The sequence below is a fragment of the Ambystoma mexicanum genome, chromosome 10 (genome assembly GCF_040938575.1).
Source record: "Ambystoma mexicanum isolate Mex_15411 chromosome 10, UKY_AmexF1_1, whole genome shotgun sequence".
Lineage (NCBI taxonomy): Eukaryota > Metazoa > Chordata > Amphibia > Caudata > Ambystomatidae > Ambystoma > Ambystoma mexicanum.
In genome coordinates, this window is record NC_090932.1 from 1509155072 (window position 1) to 1509171249 (window position 16178).

Genomic DNA, 16178 nt, shown 5'->3' on the forward strand with positions numbered 1-16178 from the left:
CCGGAGGCAGCAACAGACTCTGGTTTTCTCCCGCTCCTCAGCCTCCTCCGGTTCAGGTGGTAACGCCATTGAAAAACCTGCCAAATGAGGGTTGTCCTCGCTCACACGACCCCGGTGGGAGGATGCATTGTCTCATTGGGAGGATGCATTGTCTCATTGGGAGGCGTGGTAGACCATCACCGAGGACAGGTGGGTCTTGTCAGTTGCTCGGGTGGGCTTCCGCTTACCCCTACCCCACCCTTCAACTCTTCTTTCCAGCAGTCGGGATCGCCCTCCCTAAAAGCCAAGGTGCAGAAACTGCAGGACCTCGGCTGTAGAACCTGTTCCTCTTGGGGAGTGAGGGGAGGGCTTCTACTCCCAGCTGTTTATGGTGCCCAAACCCAAGCAGCATCCTAGACCTTTCCCAGTTCAATCTTTTCCTACCCCCTTCACCCCCCCCCCCCCCCCCCCCCCCAGGGGAAATTCAAGATCACGCCTGGCCAGATACGGTCTTCCCTGCAGATGGGCGATTGGCTCAGTGTGGTGGATCTTCAGGATGCCTACATGCATAGGCTGATCTGGGGTCCACACAGGAGATATCTCCGTTTCTCTGTGGGAGAGGAGCATTTCCAGTTTAGAGTGCTTCCTTTTGGCCGAAGTTCGGCACTGCATGTTTTACGAAGATGTCGGTGATCACGGCCTATCTTCATCTGCAGGGTATCCATCTATATCCGTATTTGGATGCTGAAAGCTGCCTGCAATCTTCAGTCTCTCCTCCAGCTCCTGTTCCTCCTCGAGCTGTCGGTGAACTGGTGGAAATCTTCCATGACGGTCTCTCAGGACTTGCTCTTCCTGGGTTTTTGCTGGAACATGATAGACTGCAGAGTGTACCTGACCGGGGACAGAATGGCAGATCTGTTGGCCACGTGTCAGATGTTTGCACAGTCGGAGAGCATGTTGGCCTGGTGGTTTGAAGATTCTGGGTCTCATGGCCTCGTGAATTTTGGCGCTTCATCTTGTCTCACGAAGATGGCTCTTTGGAGCTCTTGGCTTCAGGCTGTGGATCCGGACTCTTAAATTGATAACGATTCTGGTTTCTATAAGAGCGGACCTGGACTGGTGGTCGTCTCTCAGCAACCTGTCGGTGGGCGTGGGGGTGGGGGTTTCAGGACCCAGCCCCGACGATAAGTCACAACTGACTCCTCCCTTCTGGGGTGGGGTGCAACGTTGGATCTTCAGGTCTCGATCTTTGGTCGCCTCAGGACAAGCTCCTGCACATACATCATCGGGAGCTCCTGGCGATTTTCCTAGCGCTCAAGGCGTTCATACTGATAGTAGCCAACAAGGTGCACCATATTTGCACGGACAATGTGGTGTCGATGTTTACCATCAACAAGCAAGGGGGCACCAAGTCTCCCCCTCGCTTGTGGAGCTGTGCATCCAGATTTGGGAGTGGCCGGTTCAGCATGGTGTCTGGCTACTTGCAGTACACATTCTGGGCCATCTGAATGTCGCGACAGATGCCCCCAGTCGGCAGAGTCAGCTACGAGTGGGAACTGAAGGCGGAGGTCCTCATGGGTTTTCCTGCACTGGGGCACTCCGGATGTGGACCTCTTCACTACGGCGGTAACCAAGAAGCTTCCACTGTATAACTCCAGAAACAGACTGGGAGCCTCTTCTCTGGGGGATACGCTTGAAATTCCATTGCAAATTGAAGATCTAGTTGAACTGTTCTCTTCTGCTCATAGCCCCATGGTGGCCAGCCAGGTTTTGGTTCTCAGAACTTCAACACTGGTCGGTGTATCCACCGATCAGGCTACCGGTGACCCCCGATCTTCTTCACCAGGGGGAATAACTGTGGCACCCCTCCCCACAATCGCTCAGCTTGGCAGCATGGTGCCTGAGTACAGGTCTTTAGAACATCCTGGCCTGTCTGCGGATAACATGCGTATTATCCAGGCAGCCAGAAAACCTTCGACTAGGTCCAGTACAGAAGCAAATGGTTTAGGGTCTGTCATTGGTGTTTAAACAAGCAGTTGGCCCAGGCTGGCTACGATTGGCAGTGTTGTCCTTTGTATCCTACTTAGCAGAGTCGGGAGTTCATGTTCTGTCATCATGTAGAACTTATCTTTTGGCCGTTTCCGCCTACCTATCTACGGGCCATTGTTCTGACTCTGTCTAATCCAGTGGTTAAGCGACATTTTTCAGGCTTGACACGCCCTTAACATCCAATTAGCAGTCCGCACCCTTACCATCCAATTAGCAGTCCGCACCGGGCGTGGGATCCAAGTATGGTCCTGACGGCGCTTTGGCATAAGCCTTTCGTACCAATGGCTACAGTGGACCTCAAGCACCTGTCATGGAAGGTGTCCTTTTTGGTGGGCGTCACTTTGGCAAGACGTGTGAGTGAGCTCCAAGCTTTGTCGGTGGGACGTCCCTTCTTGGCTTTTCACAAGGATAAGGTGGTCCTACAGACAAACCCTGCTTTCTTGCCGAAGGTGGTTTCTGAGTTCCATCTAAAGCAATCTATTTCTCTGCCGGTCTTTTTCCCGAACCCCGCTTCAGAGACGGAAAGAGTTCTACACTGTCTGGATGTTAGAAGGGCTCTTCAGTTCTATCTTGACAGAACATCCGAATTTAGGAGCTCTTAACTGTTCGCCACCTTTGGTAATCCACAAGGTAAGCAGGCCTCTAAGGCGACCATCTCCAGATGGATCGCGGCCTGCATTGCGGAGTCTTACACCGTTCAAGGGCTGAAGCCTCCTAAAGGTATTCATGCACACCTGGTGCAGGGCAAGGCAGCCGCAGTTTCCTTTCAGAAATATGTCCCCTGGGAGACCATCACAAAGGCAGCTACCTGGGCCTCCCCATCGGCTTTTAGTAAACCTTGTCTAGACCGGAGTTCAAGAGCTGATGCTCAGTTTGGTCAGGCTGTGCTGAAGAACCTATTTCAGATAGGGTTTTTTTTCCATCCCCCCCCCATAGTTCCTGTAAGGAGTGCTGGGGAATCTCCCATAAGTAGTGACCACCTTGCTCCTAGTCCATAGTCCCCATTTCTCCATACGCCCGCCTGCCGTCCCCTCTAATAAGTTTCCTGTTATTGCTAAAAGGTTTCTGACCTGGCGATAGAAAAGGACTGATGGCTGATGAGCGGAGCTGAGATGGGCAGGCTTATGGCTGTGTGCCGGGCACCTCGTAGAAAGAGGAAGGACTAAAAAATTGAAATTTTTGGATGCTTTTACAAAGGGCCCTGGTCCTGTCCCACAGGACGGAGGAACGTCCCATAAATATGGACGAAAGGGGACTATGGACTAGGAGTAAGGTGGTCACTACGGTGAGTAACCTGGTTAATGTAGAATGCTGCCATTTTGAGATTGAGGACCGAGTCAGAATGGACCCCAGCCAAGTAAAATGGTTTTAATGAGGTGGACAACCTATATTGCACACAAAGCTGCCACCACATAGTGGAGGAGACTTTCGCTCTCTCGGACACCATTGGCTGCCTCTGCTTTAGGTGTTTTAAGGACTTCAGTGCACAGGAACTGAGTAATTCTGTTGGGCTTTGATTAAGGCTGGCTGAAAGGAAGAATTGTCTAAAACCCAGGAAAAACTACTTCAGCCATAAAGTTGTCTTCACCCGTGTTCATCACTTGGCTTCTTTTTTTTGTTTGCATCAAGTTCACTGTTCTATCATGCACTGAACAAAAATGCATGGTTAATCAACATATAGATGAGTGGGATTTTCTTTTTTTACACTTGCATTGCAGACAAAAGAAATGTAAATAATCGAGCAGAAATGACAATGAGGTTGCCTGAAAAAGAACGGGGCTGTCATTCCACAGAGCCAATGCATAATGGGCAAAAAGAATTTGTGACAGAAAAGCAAACGGTTGTCTCGTTACCACCAGCTGTTAAAAGTGCACGGCCTGCAAATTCCATCAAATCCAAACCGGCATCAACGGCAAGGCGAAAGTAAGTAAAATTCCTTTATGTCTTTGGGATAGAAAATGTGGTTTAAGTGTTTTATTATCCGATGTCACGTTGATTTGAGTGGTATTCCATTGCTGTACAAAGGCTTGTTTCCATAACCCTGTTTGTCAGTTGATGCTTTTTCAGCCATTCCCCCACCCCAATCGCCTCGGGCTGTCTCGCATCCTAACACAGCCCTGTCTCTGCTCATCAATTTCTGATGCTCTTGCCCCTGTCATGAGGATCCGTTTGAAGTCCAAAGCCAAGTGCAATTCCTGCTATGACTCTGAGCTAGCTACACTTAAACGTATGCGTAGAGCGGCTGAGAGGAAATGGAGGGCTTCCTGGTCATTCTCTGATAAACTGGCCTGTCGCCTGCTACAAATGCAATACCGACTGTCCTCACCAAGAAGAGTCCACATTCAAGCTTGTCTCTGTGGCATCTAACAGCTTGGCCGAACTCTTTGAAATCTGCAAGGAGCTGGCCAACCCTGCTGCAGTCTCTACCCCCTCTTGTTGCCTCCCAGGCTCTTTGCAATGCCCTTGCCGCTCACTTCATAAAAAAAAAACAGGACATCCTGTCCATCCTCTCCACCCCCCTCCCCCACCCCTCTCAATCTGTGCTTGCTGACCCTCCTTTAGCCACCCCCACCATCCTTCTCGTCCTTTCCTCTTTTCTCCCCTGACGAGGTTGCTAGACAAGTCCGATCTATGAAAACCTTGTCAAAACGGGTGCATCCCTGTTCCTCTAAAACCATCAAGGACCACATTGATACCCTTGCTCCGGCCCTTGCTGATTTTTGCAACCACTACTTTGCCTCCGGATGCTTCCTCCTACCCTCTGAAGCAGTCCCTTGTGCATCCTCTCCTCAAGAAACCCACAGCTGATCCTCTGCCTTCGACACGGTTAACCATACCATCCTGCTCAACCGTCTCTGAAAACCTGGGTATCACTGATCAGGCTCTTCTCGCTGATTACTCTAAAACTTAAGGAGAATAATCTCCGGTTCCGGAAGCACCTCAAGACCTCCCTCTCTTCTGCCTTTGCTCCCCCCTCGCCCCTGCTGATCTGTTCTCTTGGCACTGTGCACCTGGCCACCCTCTGTCCTCCGGCTCCAGGTACCTGCTCATCCTCCCACACTTCCTCCGGGCCCCCCACTCCCTGCGCTGATCAGACCTACTCTGTCTGCTACCTTAAACCTAGCACTTGCAAATTGCTGGCTGCACTATCACTCTTTGTTGCCTGTATTATTTGTTTCTCCTCTGCTTCGCACTTTCCACGTCTCCCTTTCCACTTCTCCCCCTCCCCCTCCCCCTTGCACTTGTGCGTTCTCAATGTCACTGGGCCTGGTAAGATCGCTGTTTTGTTCTCCACTGTTCCCCGCCCTTGCCTTGACGCGCTCTGAAACACTTGTACAAGCACGATAGAAATAAAATATCAATCAATTGCTCGGCTAGCTTCAGGGCTGTGATGTGGATTTTAGAAACACTTTTATTGAAAATATTTTTTTTTTCTTTAGTTCCTACCGGGTGGGACCTGTTTTGGATAATTCAGTATGCGTAACCAAAAGACCTTCAGAGACACTTTAGTTGTAGGGGCATATTTATGCGCACACAAAGATATTTTGGTCATATGTATTCCAATCATCAAAGAAGGAAAGCTCCACCTGGTCCCACAGGACTACTCTAGGACCCCCATTTTATTTTTTCACAGGAAGTAGTGCTCACCACAGTTTATTAAAAACATCTGAGCAGTTTATTCAGTAGTTAAATCTCTTGGAAGGCTATTTTGAGTATCGCATGAGTCCTGTGTAATATCTTGCTTTTGGACAGCCCAACTAAGGGCTTAGTATAGCCATTCAACTGAGACTGTACAAGACTCACTTAGTATAAGGCTGTACCATCTCAGTATATGGTAGTGTAGACTGAGCAGCCAGGTTTATCTTAGTAGGGAGAGGGCTGTAGGAAAGTGCATAGAACCTGTAGTATACCAAGGATTCAATAGGAGCACAGTATTATAACAAAGGTTTATTATAAATACAAGTAGGCCAAGTTTAGACTTGTGGTACTGGTCATAAACACATGATAAAAACACCACAATGCTTGAAGGTACACAGACCAAAGCATAAACCTTCCTCAGAATACTTAAAAGAAACTCTGAAACCTGATCATAAACATTTAGTGTAGACCACACCTATTCATCAGTAAAACCATTAGTTACTTTCAGTAATTAAAGGGTAGTAGACCCTGTCGGTTATGCAGTGGCTCAGCAAGAAATCACATAGTAGGCTAACTTGCAAATCTACTTTTCTGAATAGTGGAATTCATTCAAGGAACAGTAGACACCTAACTATTCAGGATAACCTAGTTATGCTAGGTTAAAAAATAAAAATAAACCTTTTGGTGTAATAGATGCAGCTTTTCAGCTCTGTGGAACACAGTTGGAGGGAAGCAATAACTTTAATTTGTATTAGTATGGCACACAACTAACTCAAGGTAATTAAAACCTGTATACTTCTTAAATGAGCGATCGGCAAATTAACGGTAAATGTAACTTAAGGCAGACTTATTCTCTAGGCAGACTTATTCTAGACAGGCTAACGGCAAGTCGGGGGGGGGGGGGGGGGGGTGGTGGAGGGGATGCAAGACCCACTTTCGTTATTTATATCCTAACGGAAAAGGAAAGCCAAGTCAACGTCATTACTTTTGGGAAGAGGCACAACCAATTCACAGGTGAGTTAACCTTACATTTACTTCTCAGAATGGCACAACGCACGTTCAAGGTAACTAAGAACTTTACTGCTTTCAAACAAATAGTTTGACAACCGGCCCAATCCTTGGAAAGGCTTTCCTTTATTCTTGGAGTGGAGGTGTTTTTGGTTGTAGAAGGGGTGGGGGGGGGGGGGGGGTGTCAATAGATCTCTAGTGCCCAACAAGCAGTTCAGGAAAGACACAGAAGTAGCAAAAGTCTGAGTTCCTATGGAAGACTGGTCAAACAAGGAAGTTATAGTATTAGCACGATATACCTGTATATGAAATTATGCAACTGATCCATATGCCAAAAACTCTGTACTAAGTCATTGAAACTAAGTACTGTATGTACCCTTCACCTACATAAGGTAAGCAGCCAGATGCTTATGGATTAGGTGCACTATATAAATGCAAAATAGAGGTTGAAAGGGTCCATGAACTTGTCAGACACCCTAGGAGGATTCCAGCAGTGGGCCTGGGTGAATTGGATGAGGACTCCCAATCACAAGAAGCACCCCAAGGCTACACAGGACTCGCAAAGGTATAAGGTAGGAAAGTACCTCAGCACAGAAGAGTTGCAGCAGGGTAGACCCCAGGATCTGCAGCCAAAAAACCTAGCCGATGGATTTCTCAACAAAGATCAACGGGTAAGACTCCAGGCATGAGTTTCTTCGTGGCTGGATGTGGTTTTGGCACACTTTTCACAAGCCAGGAGACTGAATATCAGCAGTCGGGTACCTTGTCCAGCACTCAGTGTTGAATCCCATCCCCCCCTGCCCCCCCCCCCCCCTCTCCTTCCCTCCTGCTCTGTTGCTTCCTGCCTTCAGACACGCTGTAGCCTGGGAAGGCTTCACCGGGGGGGTCTCCTGTCATCGTTATTTTCCGCCCTGTTGTGGGTCGGGGGGAGGAACAAGAAATGACAAGGAACACTAAAATGGTGAAAGATGTGGGGGCCATTTTGTTAAAATAAGCCCCCATGTATTTACCGGTATTGTGGAAACGGCCTGCGGTAAAGGTGCACCGAATTAGTGAATTCACTGCCACCAGCCATTTAAGGTAAACTTGTCCCTGTAACAGAATTGTTGGTGCTAGTGAGAAAGGGATGCATTGTATCTCCTCAACACTCGACATAAGGTGTGGTGTGCTGGTTTTCACCTAACAAAATGTAGAAGGGATGGAAATATCCTTTCTACCCTCTGGAACTGTAGTTCTCACAAGGCTAGCCCAGAGAATGAAAAAGGATCTCTGTAACTAAAGTTGTTCCAAGGAATGGAATTAAAGTTAATTATGGAGCGTCTTAAAAATTACACCCATGTAAAGAGTAAAATCTGGAGTGTGGGGAAAAAATGTTCTCGCTGACTTATAGGGGAATGTAATCCACCAGTAGAGCAACAAGTTCTGGGGTTACTAAACACATTGCATACTTGAGGCCGCAATGGTCTCATCAACCCTGATGTCTGGGAAATGGAGGGGAGTTGGGGGTAGTGTTGGAGGAAGAGGGCAGTGAGCTTGATGTTCATGAATACTTTTAAAAAGTTGAAATGTATTTCAGAGACCCATTAGTGTTTCCCACTCCATATCGACATTTGCTGCAAGGTGAGGTGTTGGGTAGAATTTCCTTTTTGGGTGTGAGTCTCCGCAACCTCCCCACCCCGCACTTTTTTCTGAACTCTTGGATTTTTACCAGCTTTTATAGGTGGGTGGCAACCTTTTTTAAGGGATCTGTAATTTATTATTGCAAAATGCAGCACTAGACTGTTGCTGGGACCGCCTAGAAGCTGCCCTAGTTGCTTTCCTTAAACATTACCATGGCCAGAGGGGATTTTTTTATTTTTTATTTTTTTAAAATCCTTCGCACACCTTAAGTGGGTGGGGGGTCACAATGTATCGGTTTTTTTTTTTCACCGCTCTTGCAACTTTCTAGTTGGTGACAGTTCATCGGAGTGGCTGGTTTTTGTGCACTTTACCCGCAGGCTATCGCAGCTGCTCTAGGGGACACGTGTCCCCATTCACTGAAGATGGTGGCTATGGTTTTTTGGTTTTCTTTCTATTTAACTCTTGATGACCTTCTGCTTACTTGGGAGGTCCTGCTGCTAGGTCTATGGTCTTTGGCGTGCTGCTTTTTCGAATGTCTGCTAGGCTCTGTGTCTGAAAGGACAGTAAGTGGGGGGGGGGGTTGACTGACTTGCCTGGTGTTTGGCCTGCAGTGTCTACCAGGATCAAGTTGTTGGGTCTTGTGCAGACAGCGTGACTGCACCAATTCTTACCCATCTGCTTGGTATTGGGTAACCCACCTTTTGGTATAGGTCTGTACTACACAAGTTGGTAGTGTGAGCAGCAAAGCCTATCTCAAGAGGTAAATGTGAGCTGTACAGATGACATCCGTCAATCCAAGGAACATTTGCACTCAAGGTTTCAGTTCTAAATAATTTAACCTCAGTTTTAGTAAAGCATTCTTTAAAAAGGCAATTGTAACTGTTCAAGCAGACTTTGGAATACTTTTCAAAATCAAATACAAGCTGGTGAATAATCTTTGGAGATGCTAATATTTCTCCTACACCCTGAAGTGACTTCAATAACAAGGATAGTATTGCTTTAATATATCGCACCAATATAATTTTGAGATTCTGAGTTGAAGAAAGGGTTGAGGAAAATATAAAGGTTAGAACCGTTTCTTAGAATGTGAGGACAACTTAATCCTCCAATGAAATCTAGGTAAGCCTTTCCCAGCAGTAACTGTATTCAACAAGCTACAACCTATGGAGGTACACACACTGCCAAAGTCCATGGATTCAGAAGGGTGCTTTTAGGGAGCCTGGACAACTGTAGTTATTTGGAGCAAGTCTATAGTTCTGATGCACTACTTGGATATAGTCTTTCACAAAGTCAGATTGTTCACGGAAAATCACTGAAGAGACACAAGCTGTTAGGCCTGTGCAAAGGAGAGTTGAAATCAACTCAGTTAAGCAAGTGCAAATCTCAAGTGAGATAGCACAATTTAAGGCAAGAAGATGAGTACTCCAAGCCCAAACAGTACCTCTGGTTGGTAGAAAAGTGGTCCATCTGGATTCTGTCTTGCTACAGCCAAGCAGACACTGGTTTCTGAGCCTCGGCCGTGGGGACAAGATGGTGGATGTCTGGAGGGCTCCTGCGGCAGTACTCGTGAGGGGTGTGGTGGGGGGGGGGGGGTGTCTGTCCTGGGCTCTGGGCAGGGGACTCTGGGTCTGGATTTCCTGCTTATGTAGTGTCATTAGGAGGCTGCTGGAGCATTTGGCCGGGTTTGTTCCACAGCAAACGTTGAAATTCGTTATGGACACTCGACCCCTGGCATTCAGTTTCTGCCGAAACTGAGAGACACAGCAAGTCGGGTATTGTGCCAAGTGGAGTTTGTCTCTGGGTTAGTTGGTCCCACTAACCCAAAGGAAGAAGCCGTCCTTTCCGAAGCTTCTGTAGATCTGAAAAGGGAGGTCTGCAAAGCAGCAGGGCTTCACCAGTACTTAAAGGGTCTAGGAGGTTGCAGTGGGCTTCTCTTCACGATTTCTGCTTCAGATGGTTCTTCCAGTGGTCAACTGTGCCTCTAGTCCCAAAACCCTCCCCTTGAAGCAAGTTTTCCCATTCATGCACAGCCTAGGCTGTCAATCACACAGCAGGGTGATTGTCCTTTCAGGACAGACAGCCAATAGGGGCTGGTGTCGCTCAGGCACTCCTAGAGACAAAGGACAGAGGAGTTTCTGGTCCCTCCCTCACATCCTGTCCTTCCAGACACACTGGATTTGGGGGCAGGCTTCAGGGCTGAAGCCACCCAAAGGCAAAACGCAAAGGGCTCAAATCTGTCTATGCACGGATTAAAAGCCAAGAACCTCACAAAGACCAAGCCCATTTTGACAACATGGACACCCATGGGTGCTGTACTTCAGCTGAGGATTCAGCCTGCGGTAGAAAAGCCCAATGGTAGTAAAAATTAAACCACTGCCACCAGCTCATTAAAGTAGTGAGGGTAACAAAATGTTACATGAGAAAGTAGGATAAGGGCTACCAAGTAACCCCCCAGCACTCCACATAAGATGGTGTGTGCTGAACCTAGAAAGGTAAGTAAGAGCAATTTCACCTTCTTGGGAACTGTGGCTCACCCAAGAAAAGGTATTTAAACCGTAAGAGAAATCCAAAGGATTTTCCAATGACGCTGCACTGAAGGTGCTGTCACTGAAACCCAATAGGCATCTGCTTTTTGTATGGACTCGAACAGTGAAATCCAAATCCGGGAAAAACGCATGAGTGGGAAAGGTCTCACCCGAGAGTTAAAATTTAAAAGTCCTAAATCCAGCAAGAGAGCTGGGGTGGGGGGGGGAGTTTGTAAGGTTGAAGGGAATTGGCACAAAAATTAAAATTCTTCTTACCACCAGCTCAAACTGGGAGGCAGGCTGTCATTTTGGACAAGCAGCCCCCAGATTTGCATGAATGCTTCATTGGTGCATCCCAGCGGTTTTCCTGCATAAAATGCCAGTGTCCTAGAGCAGAAGGAGCGGACCAATGAAGGAACTAAAGGACTACTTTGCAGCGACCGCCAATGACTGCAGAGTAACTGCTGCTGCAGCAACCTCACCTTCTGCTTGATGGGGTCAATCCTTCCTTGCAATGGTGTGCCTAACCAGGCATTTTGAGCTCTCCCTTGCAGAGCCGACAGTCCTGAGCTGGGACCTGAACCATTTTGCTGTGCATAGTCTCATGAAGCGCAGTTTTGTCTGGAACCGTCTGGGCATCTTTCTGGGCTTACAGTGACTTCTGCTCTGAGATGTCTCCTCTTCCAAGTCAGGAGGTCCAAGAACCGAGGGAAGCCCGCTGTGTGACAAACGTCTGGGCTCTGAAGCCTGAGTGTCCCAATGAGCCTTTATCATGAAGATAGTCTGCTGGGTGTCCCATCTGAAAAAGCTGACCATCTGCTCCTGCCAAAATGTCCTCCAGGCCAAGAATCCAAACGGGAGATGCTGTCGCCTCACCTGGGGGGACCCACTATTCTATTCTTTAACTGAAAAGGTACTATCTTGCTCCTAGTGTTTGATCTGGGCTCCTCCGCAGATTCATGATGCACTTTGGGGTGGACAAACCAATAGTGTTCTCACATGCCTAAGGACATCGGTCTTTTGGGCTACAATCCTCCAGGTCTATCCGACCCCCCCCTGAACCCTCTGTATACGTTTTACCTACATGCAACATCTAAGAATCCTGCTGAACCTTGCCAGTTGTCTGCCTTCTTTGTACAGGTGCTTTATAAATGACATATCTCTACTGGCCCTGGTCACCCTGTGTCCCAACTGACAGGCTCTCATTCCCAGATGGGCTGAACTTTCTAAAGTGTAGGCTACCCAGAAGTTACTTAATGTATCCTTGTTGCATTACATTGCATGTTGTTTAACAAATTGATTTGCTAACTTGAATGCTCCTCTTACTACTTGTCTGTCATCTAAAGTCGAACAGAGAATAGTATAATGCGCAACCAATAGTGTAGTCTTTAGTATCCCCTGAAGTCTTTGTGGTTACTTTGAGCTCTCCTCCCTCCTAGATTAAGCCTGGCTGCTTGACCAAACCGTTTAGGTTGTTTGTGCCAAACATAATTTGGAGCTCTGCACTCCTAGAGTGAGTCTTCTATAGTTCGAACACAGGTGGGATTTAGTACACCACATTAACTAACAAGGTGTATTGCCTGCTTTGGAGGGAAACGGGTGTCTAGGAGCAGAGGGTGTCCTTGTATGGTGATTTGTCACCTAAAAGGTTCTTGGTACTGAACCCAATTGCTTGAAATCCTCCTACCGTTAAACAGATTCTTCCAATGAGCAACTTCGTTATGAAGGTGCATGCTATTATGGATCGGTGACCATGTTCTGTAAAACCTAATTGCAGCAGGATTGCATGGTCATAATGCCAGTGAGCTAGCTCACCGAGTGAGGAACATGCCTATTTAGTCGCATGTTAAAATCTGCCTTTCAGAGGCCGCTAAATGAAGTATTACATTTTTCAATTATGATGGTGCAAGTATGACTTGATCTGTTAAATCGGACATCTAGGATCGAAAAGGATTCCAAGATTATGTACTGTTGCTTCAAAATCTTTTAGAATTGTCAATTTGCATTTTTTTTCTTTTAGTGGGGGGGGGGGTGGACCCATACCCCTTCCTTCCTTTACTTTTTTAATACATTTATTTTGGCCCCCTAACCCTTAAGTTTATTTGTGGGGATGGGATTCCTGGTGGAATCGTCAGTTTGAGGGGCAATTGGACCCCATCCCCCCAACTTAATCTATGATGAAGCCTTCGTGGCAGGCATTCTACCAGAATCCATGCAGGAAGTGATAAGTGTTCTATTGAAAGACTGAATGCTCATCCTATCTGCCAATTTTCGTTGTTAAATGTCGACGTGAAAATCCTGGGGATGGTGTTGTCAGATTATCCGGGGAGGCCCCAGGTCTGATGCACCAGACCAGTGTGGATTTGTAGGGGGGGGGGGAAGCACCACAATGAATCTTCGGTTGCGCCACGTAATGGACCAGATCAGGGACTCCGGGAAGATCTGGCAGTGGCCTCGTTTGATGCCATGAAGGCTTTCGATTCAGTGGAGTGGCTGTTCCGAGTGCTGGGAGCCTACGGGTTTGGAAACACCATATGCAGATGGCTGCAGCTCTTGTACAATAAACTGATGGCCAGAGTGAAAACTAATAGCTGGGTATCGGAGATGGACGCTGAGTAGAGACACTAGACACCAGGCAAGTGTGCCTGGTCTGCCTAATATTTGCAATGGTGGTGGAGCCCCTGGCGAAGGTATCTCTGGAAGGAGATGGAGCATGCAGGCATATTGGCGGGAGGGGTATGGCATGTGATTTCCATATACGCAGATTCCCTGTTGCTGTAGGTGGGGAAACCTGGTAGATAATTTCCCAGTCCTACTAGAGGTGTCAGACAATTTCTGGAAATTGTTGGGTTATCACATCAATATTGAAAAGTCAGTGTTATTTCCACTGGAGGGCTTCAAGTTCGGGACATGGCGACCATGCCGGACTGTGGACTCTGATGGGAGGGCGGGGGGGGGGGGCTTGTTTAGGTATCTGGGCATTCATATTTTTCAGGGTCTATTGGGGAACTTACCAACCAATCGAGGGGCAATGGTGTTATTGTGGGGAGCGTTGTTTGATCCGATCCTGTTGGACTACCTGATCTGCAAAGGCCCAGAGCAGTGATTCAACGACTAACCAGCCTCTACACATTCTTGAGGATTTATTCGTCCTGAGCCTTCAACCCTCTGACCTCCCCAATTACTAAAAGGAAATGGAAACTTTCTGACATTCCTCCCTTTCTCTCAGACCTACAGTTCTCCCTCTCGTCCTTCACACAATGCCTTTTCGATTAACACTGCCTTCTTTAGCTTCCAATCACTTCCTTTTGAATCTCGTCTCTTCCCACGGCTAACTTTCACCCCAAGTTTCAGAATACTCAACCATGGGTCACTCCATTCATACGCTCTCTGCACAGACCTGTTGGCTGCTGTGCTAATTGAGGTGTACCCACTTGAATGAGGACCTGAAACATTACGCTCTACCCTGAACACTCAAGTCCTCTCTTGCTAGAGTAAATGCAGATTTCTACTGCACCCTCACGGACGCTCACTCAACCATCCTTGCTGGCTACAGGGCACCCTAAACTCGCGCCTCCTAAATCTTGGACTAGCAACTCCACTCACAGCGAAGGATCTCGCTGAATACTTTGCTGCAAACATTTCTAAAATTAGACTCTGAACATGCCTCGCACTCCCTCCTACAGATTACACTGCCTACTCTATACTCTATCATCCTTGATCTCCCACTTTAGTCACACTAATACTGACATATGATCTCGACTGATGAAGGCTAACCCCTCTTGTACCCCATCAGACCTTCTTGCTCCTCAGCTAGTGAAACCTATTTCCCCCTTCAGCCTCGCCAAAAAAAAAAACACACCAAGAGGCTGGCCTGAATCTACCAGCTACCCTTCACCCTGTGCCCCTCCTCCACTACTTGGTGTGCTTGAAAGGGTGTTTTTTCAAGCATCTTTCCATTTTCTTAGACATCCACAACCTTCGTGTCTCCCTACAAGCAGTTTTCTGCTCCTGTCCTTTCACAGAAACTGCTCTCATAAATGTCTTCAACTTTTCCTCCCCTGCTAAGCATTGCTAATTTGCTATCCTAATTCTCCCTAACATGTTCGATGCCTCTGACACTTTAGCTCACTCAGATCTCCTTAATACGGTTTGTTCTGGGATTTGCGATCAATCCCTTTCCTGGATTGAATCCTACCTGGCACCTTGCCAATTCGGTCTCCTGGAGCAAGAACACCTCTCAACTTGCTCCTCCACTGTTAATGTCCCACAGGGCTCTGTCTTGGGTCCTACACCTTGCTCTGGTGTCGCTAATCTCCTCTAGATTCTCATACTAACTCTTTGCAGGCAACACCCAAATCTTCTTTCTTCCTGAACTCTCCTCTGATCAAACTGTCTCTTCCATTAATTTTGGCTGCCTTTGCACTCGGACATTAAACTCTACCAAAACAGTCACCCTTCTTCCCTGCTAAATCTCATATTTCCCTGTCTATCCAATTCACACCTGACACTCTTCCCCTACTCTTCCCCTATTCTTCAGCTAGAAACATCAGTGTAATCTGATTCTTCTCACTCTCTGCTTTCATCTCCCGAATTGCAACGGTGGCTCACCTAAACACCCCCCTAAATATTAGGAAAATCCGGCACCTCCTTGCTTTCAATACTGCCAAGAATCTCTTAACCAATCTTGTATTCTCTAAACTGGACTATTGTGCTGCCATTCTTTATTCTCCACAACTATACTTGCTGTTCTCTCGACATCATAATTGATATGAACACCCTGATGTCACACCTACTTCGTCATACTGTCTGGATAGCTGATGATGCAAAATGGCGTGTGAAGGGTTTAACCAGGAGAAGGTGGACCCTGAGGGAAAATGTGGCAACACAGAGCATCAATGGCAGTGAAAAGGTGCGAGGATGACTGCAGAAGGAGGGACAATGGGAATGAAGGAGGGATGATGCAGCAAATCAGTAAGGGGAGCAGAAGTTAACAGGCTTTCCTCTAATGACTGCGATGTTCGTTGACGGGGAGTGCAAGTGGAGGAGGAACTGGAAGGCGAATATAAATGGGCATACTGAGGCCCTGATTGCATGAGAGAACTGTGTGTGGAAAGCAGCTAGTTTTGATAAACGGGCCATGTTGGGTTGAAGAGGGAGAAGCGACTGTCTCAGCAGTGCCGCCGTTGGAGAGACACGGATGAAGAAATAGTTTATACATGTCACGGGAGACTGGGTTGTAATTGACTAGGCTTACGTTCCGAGCCAGGCTTCAGCTGAAGTAAATGCATCAATTACTGTAACCTCCAGAGGGAAATGGCTGAGAGACTCTCCGTGAGAGGGTTTACACTGGAGCAC

At 47.4% G+C, this 16178-nt stretch overlaps 1 protein-coding gene across 3 annotated transcripts in view; it reads left to right on the plus strand.

Moving 5' to 3' along the window:
* The window catches only part of KMT5A (lysine methyltransferase 5A), a 115332-nt gene that overhangs the window by 55231 nt on the left and 43923 nt on the right, over positions 1-16178 (plus strand). For all 3 annotated transcript variants that reach the window (XM_069619671.1, XM_069619673.1, XM_069619672.1), the window contains exon 4: positions 3747-3951. In XM_069619671.1, the coding sequence (XP_069475772.1) occupies positions 3747-3951 (205 nt within the window). The remainder of the gene's footprint in view (positions 1-3746; positions 3952-16178) is intronic.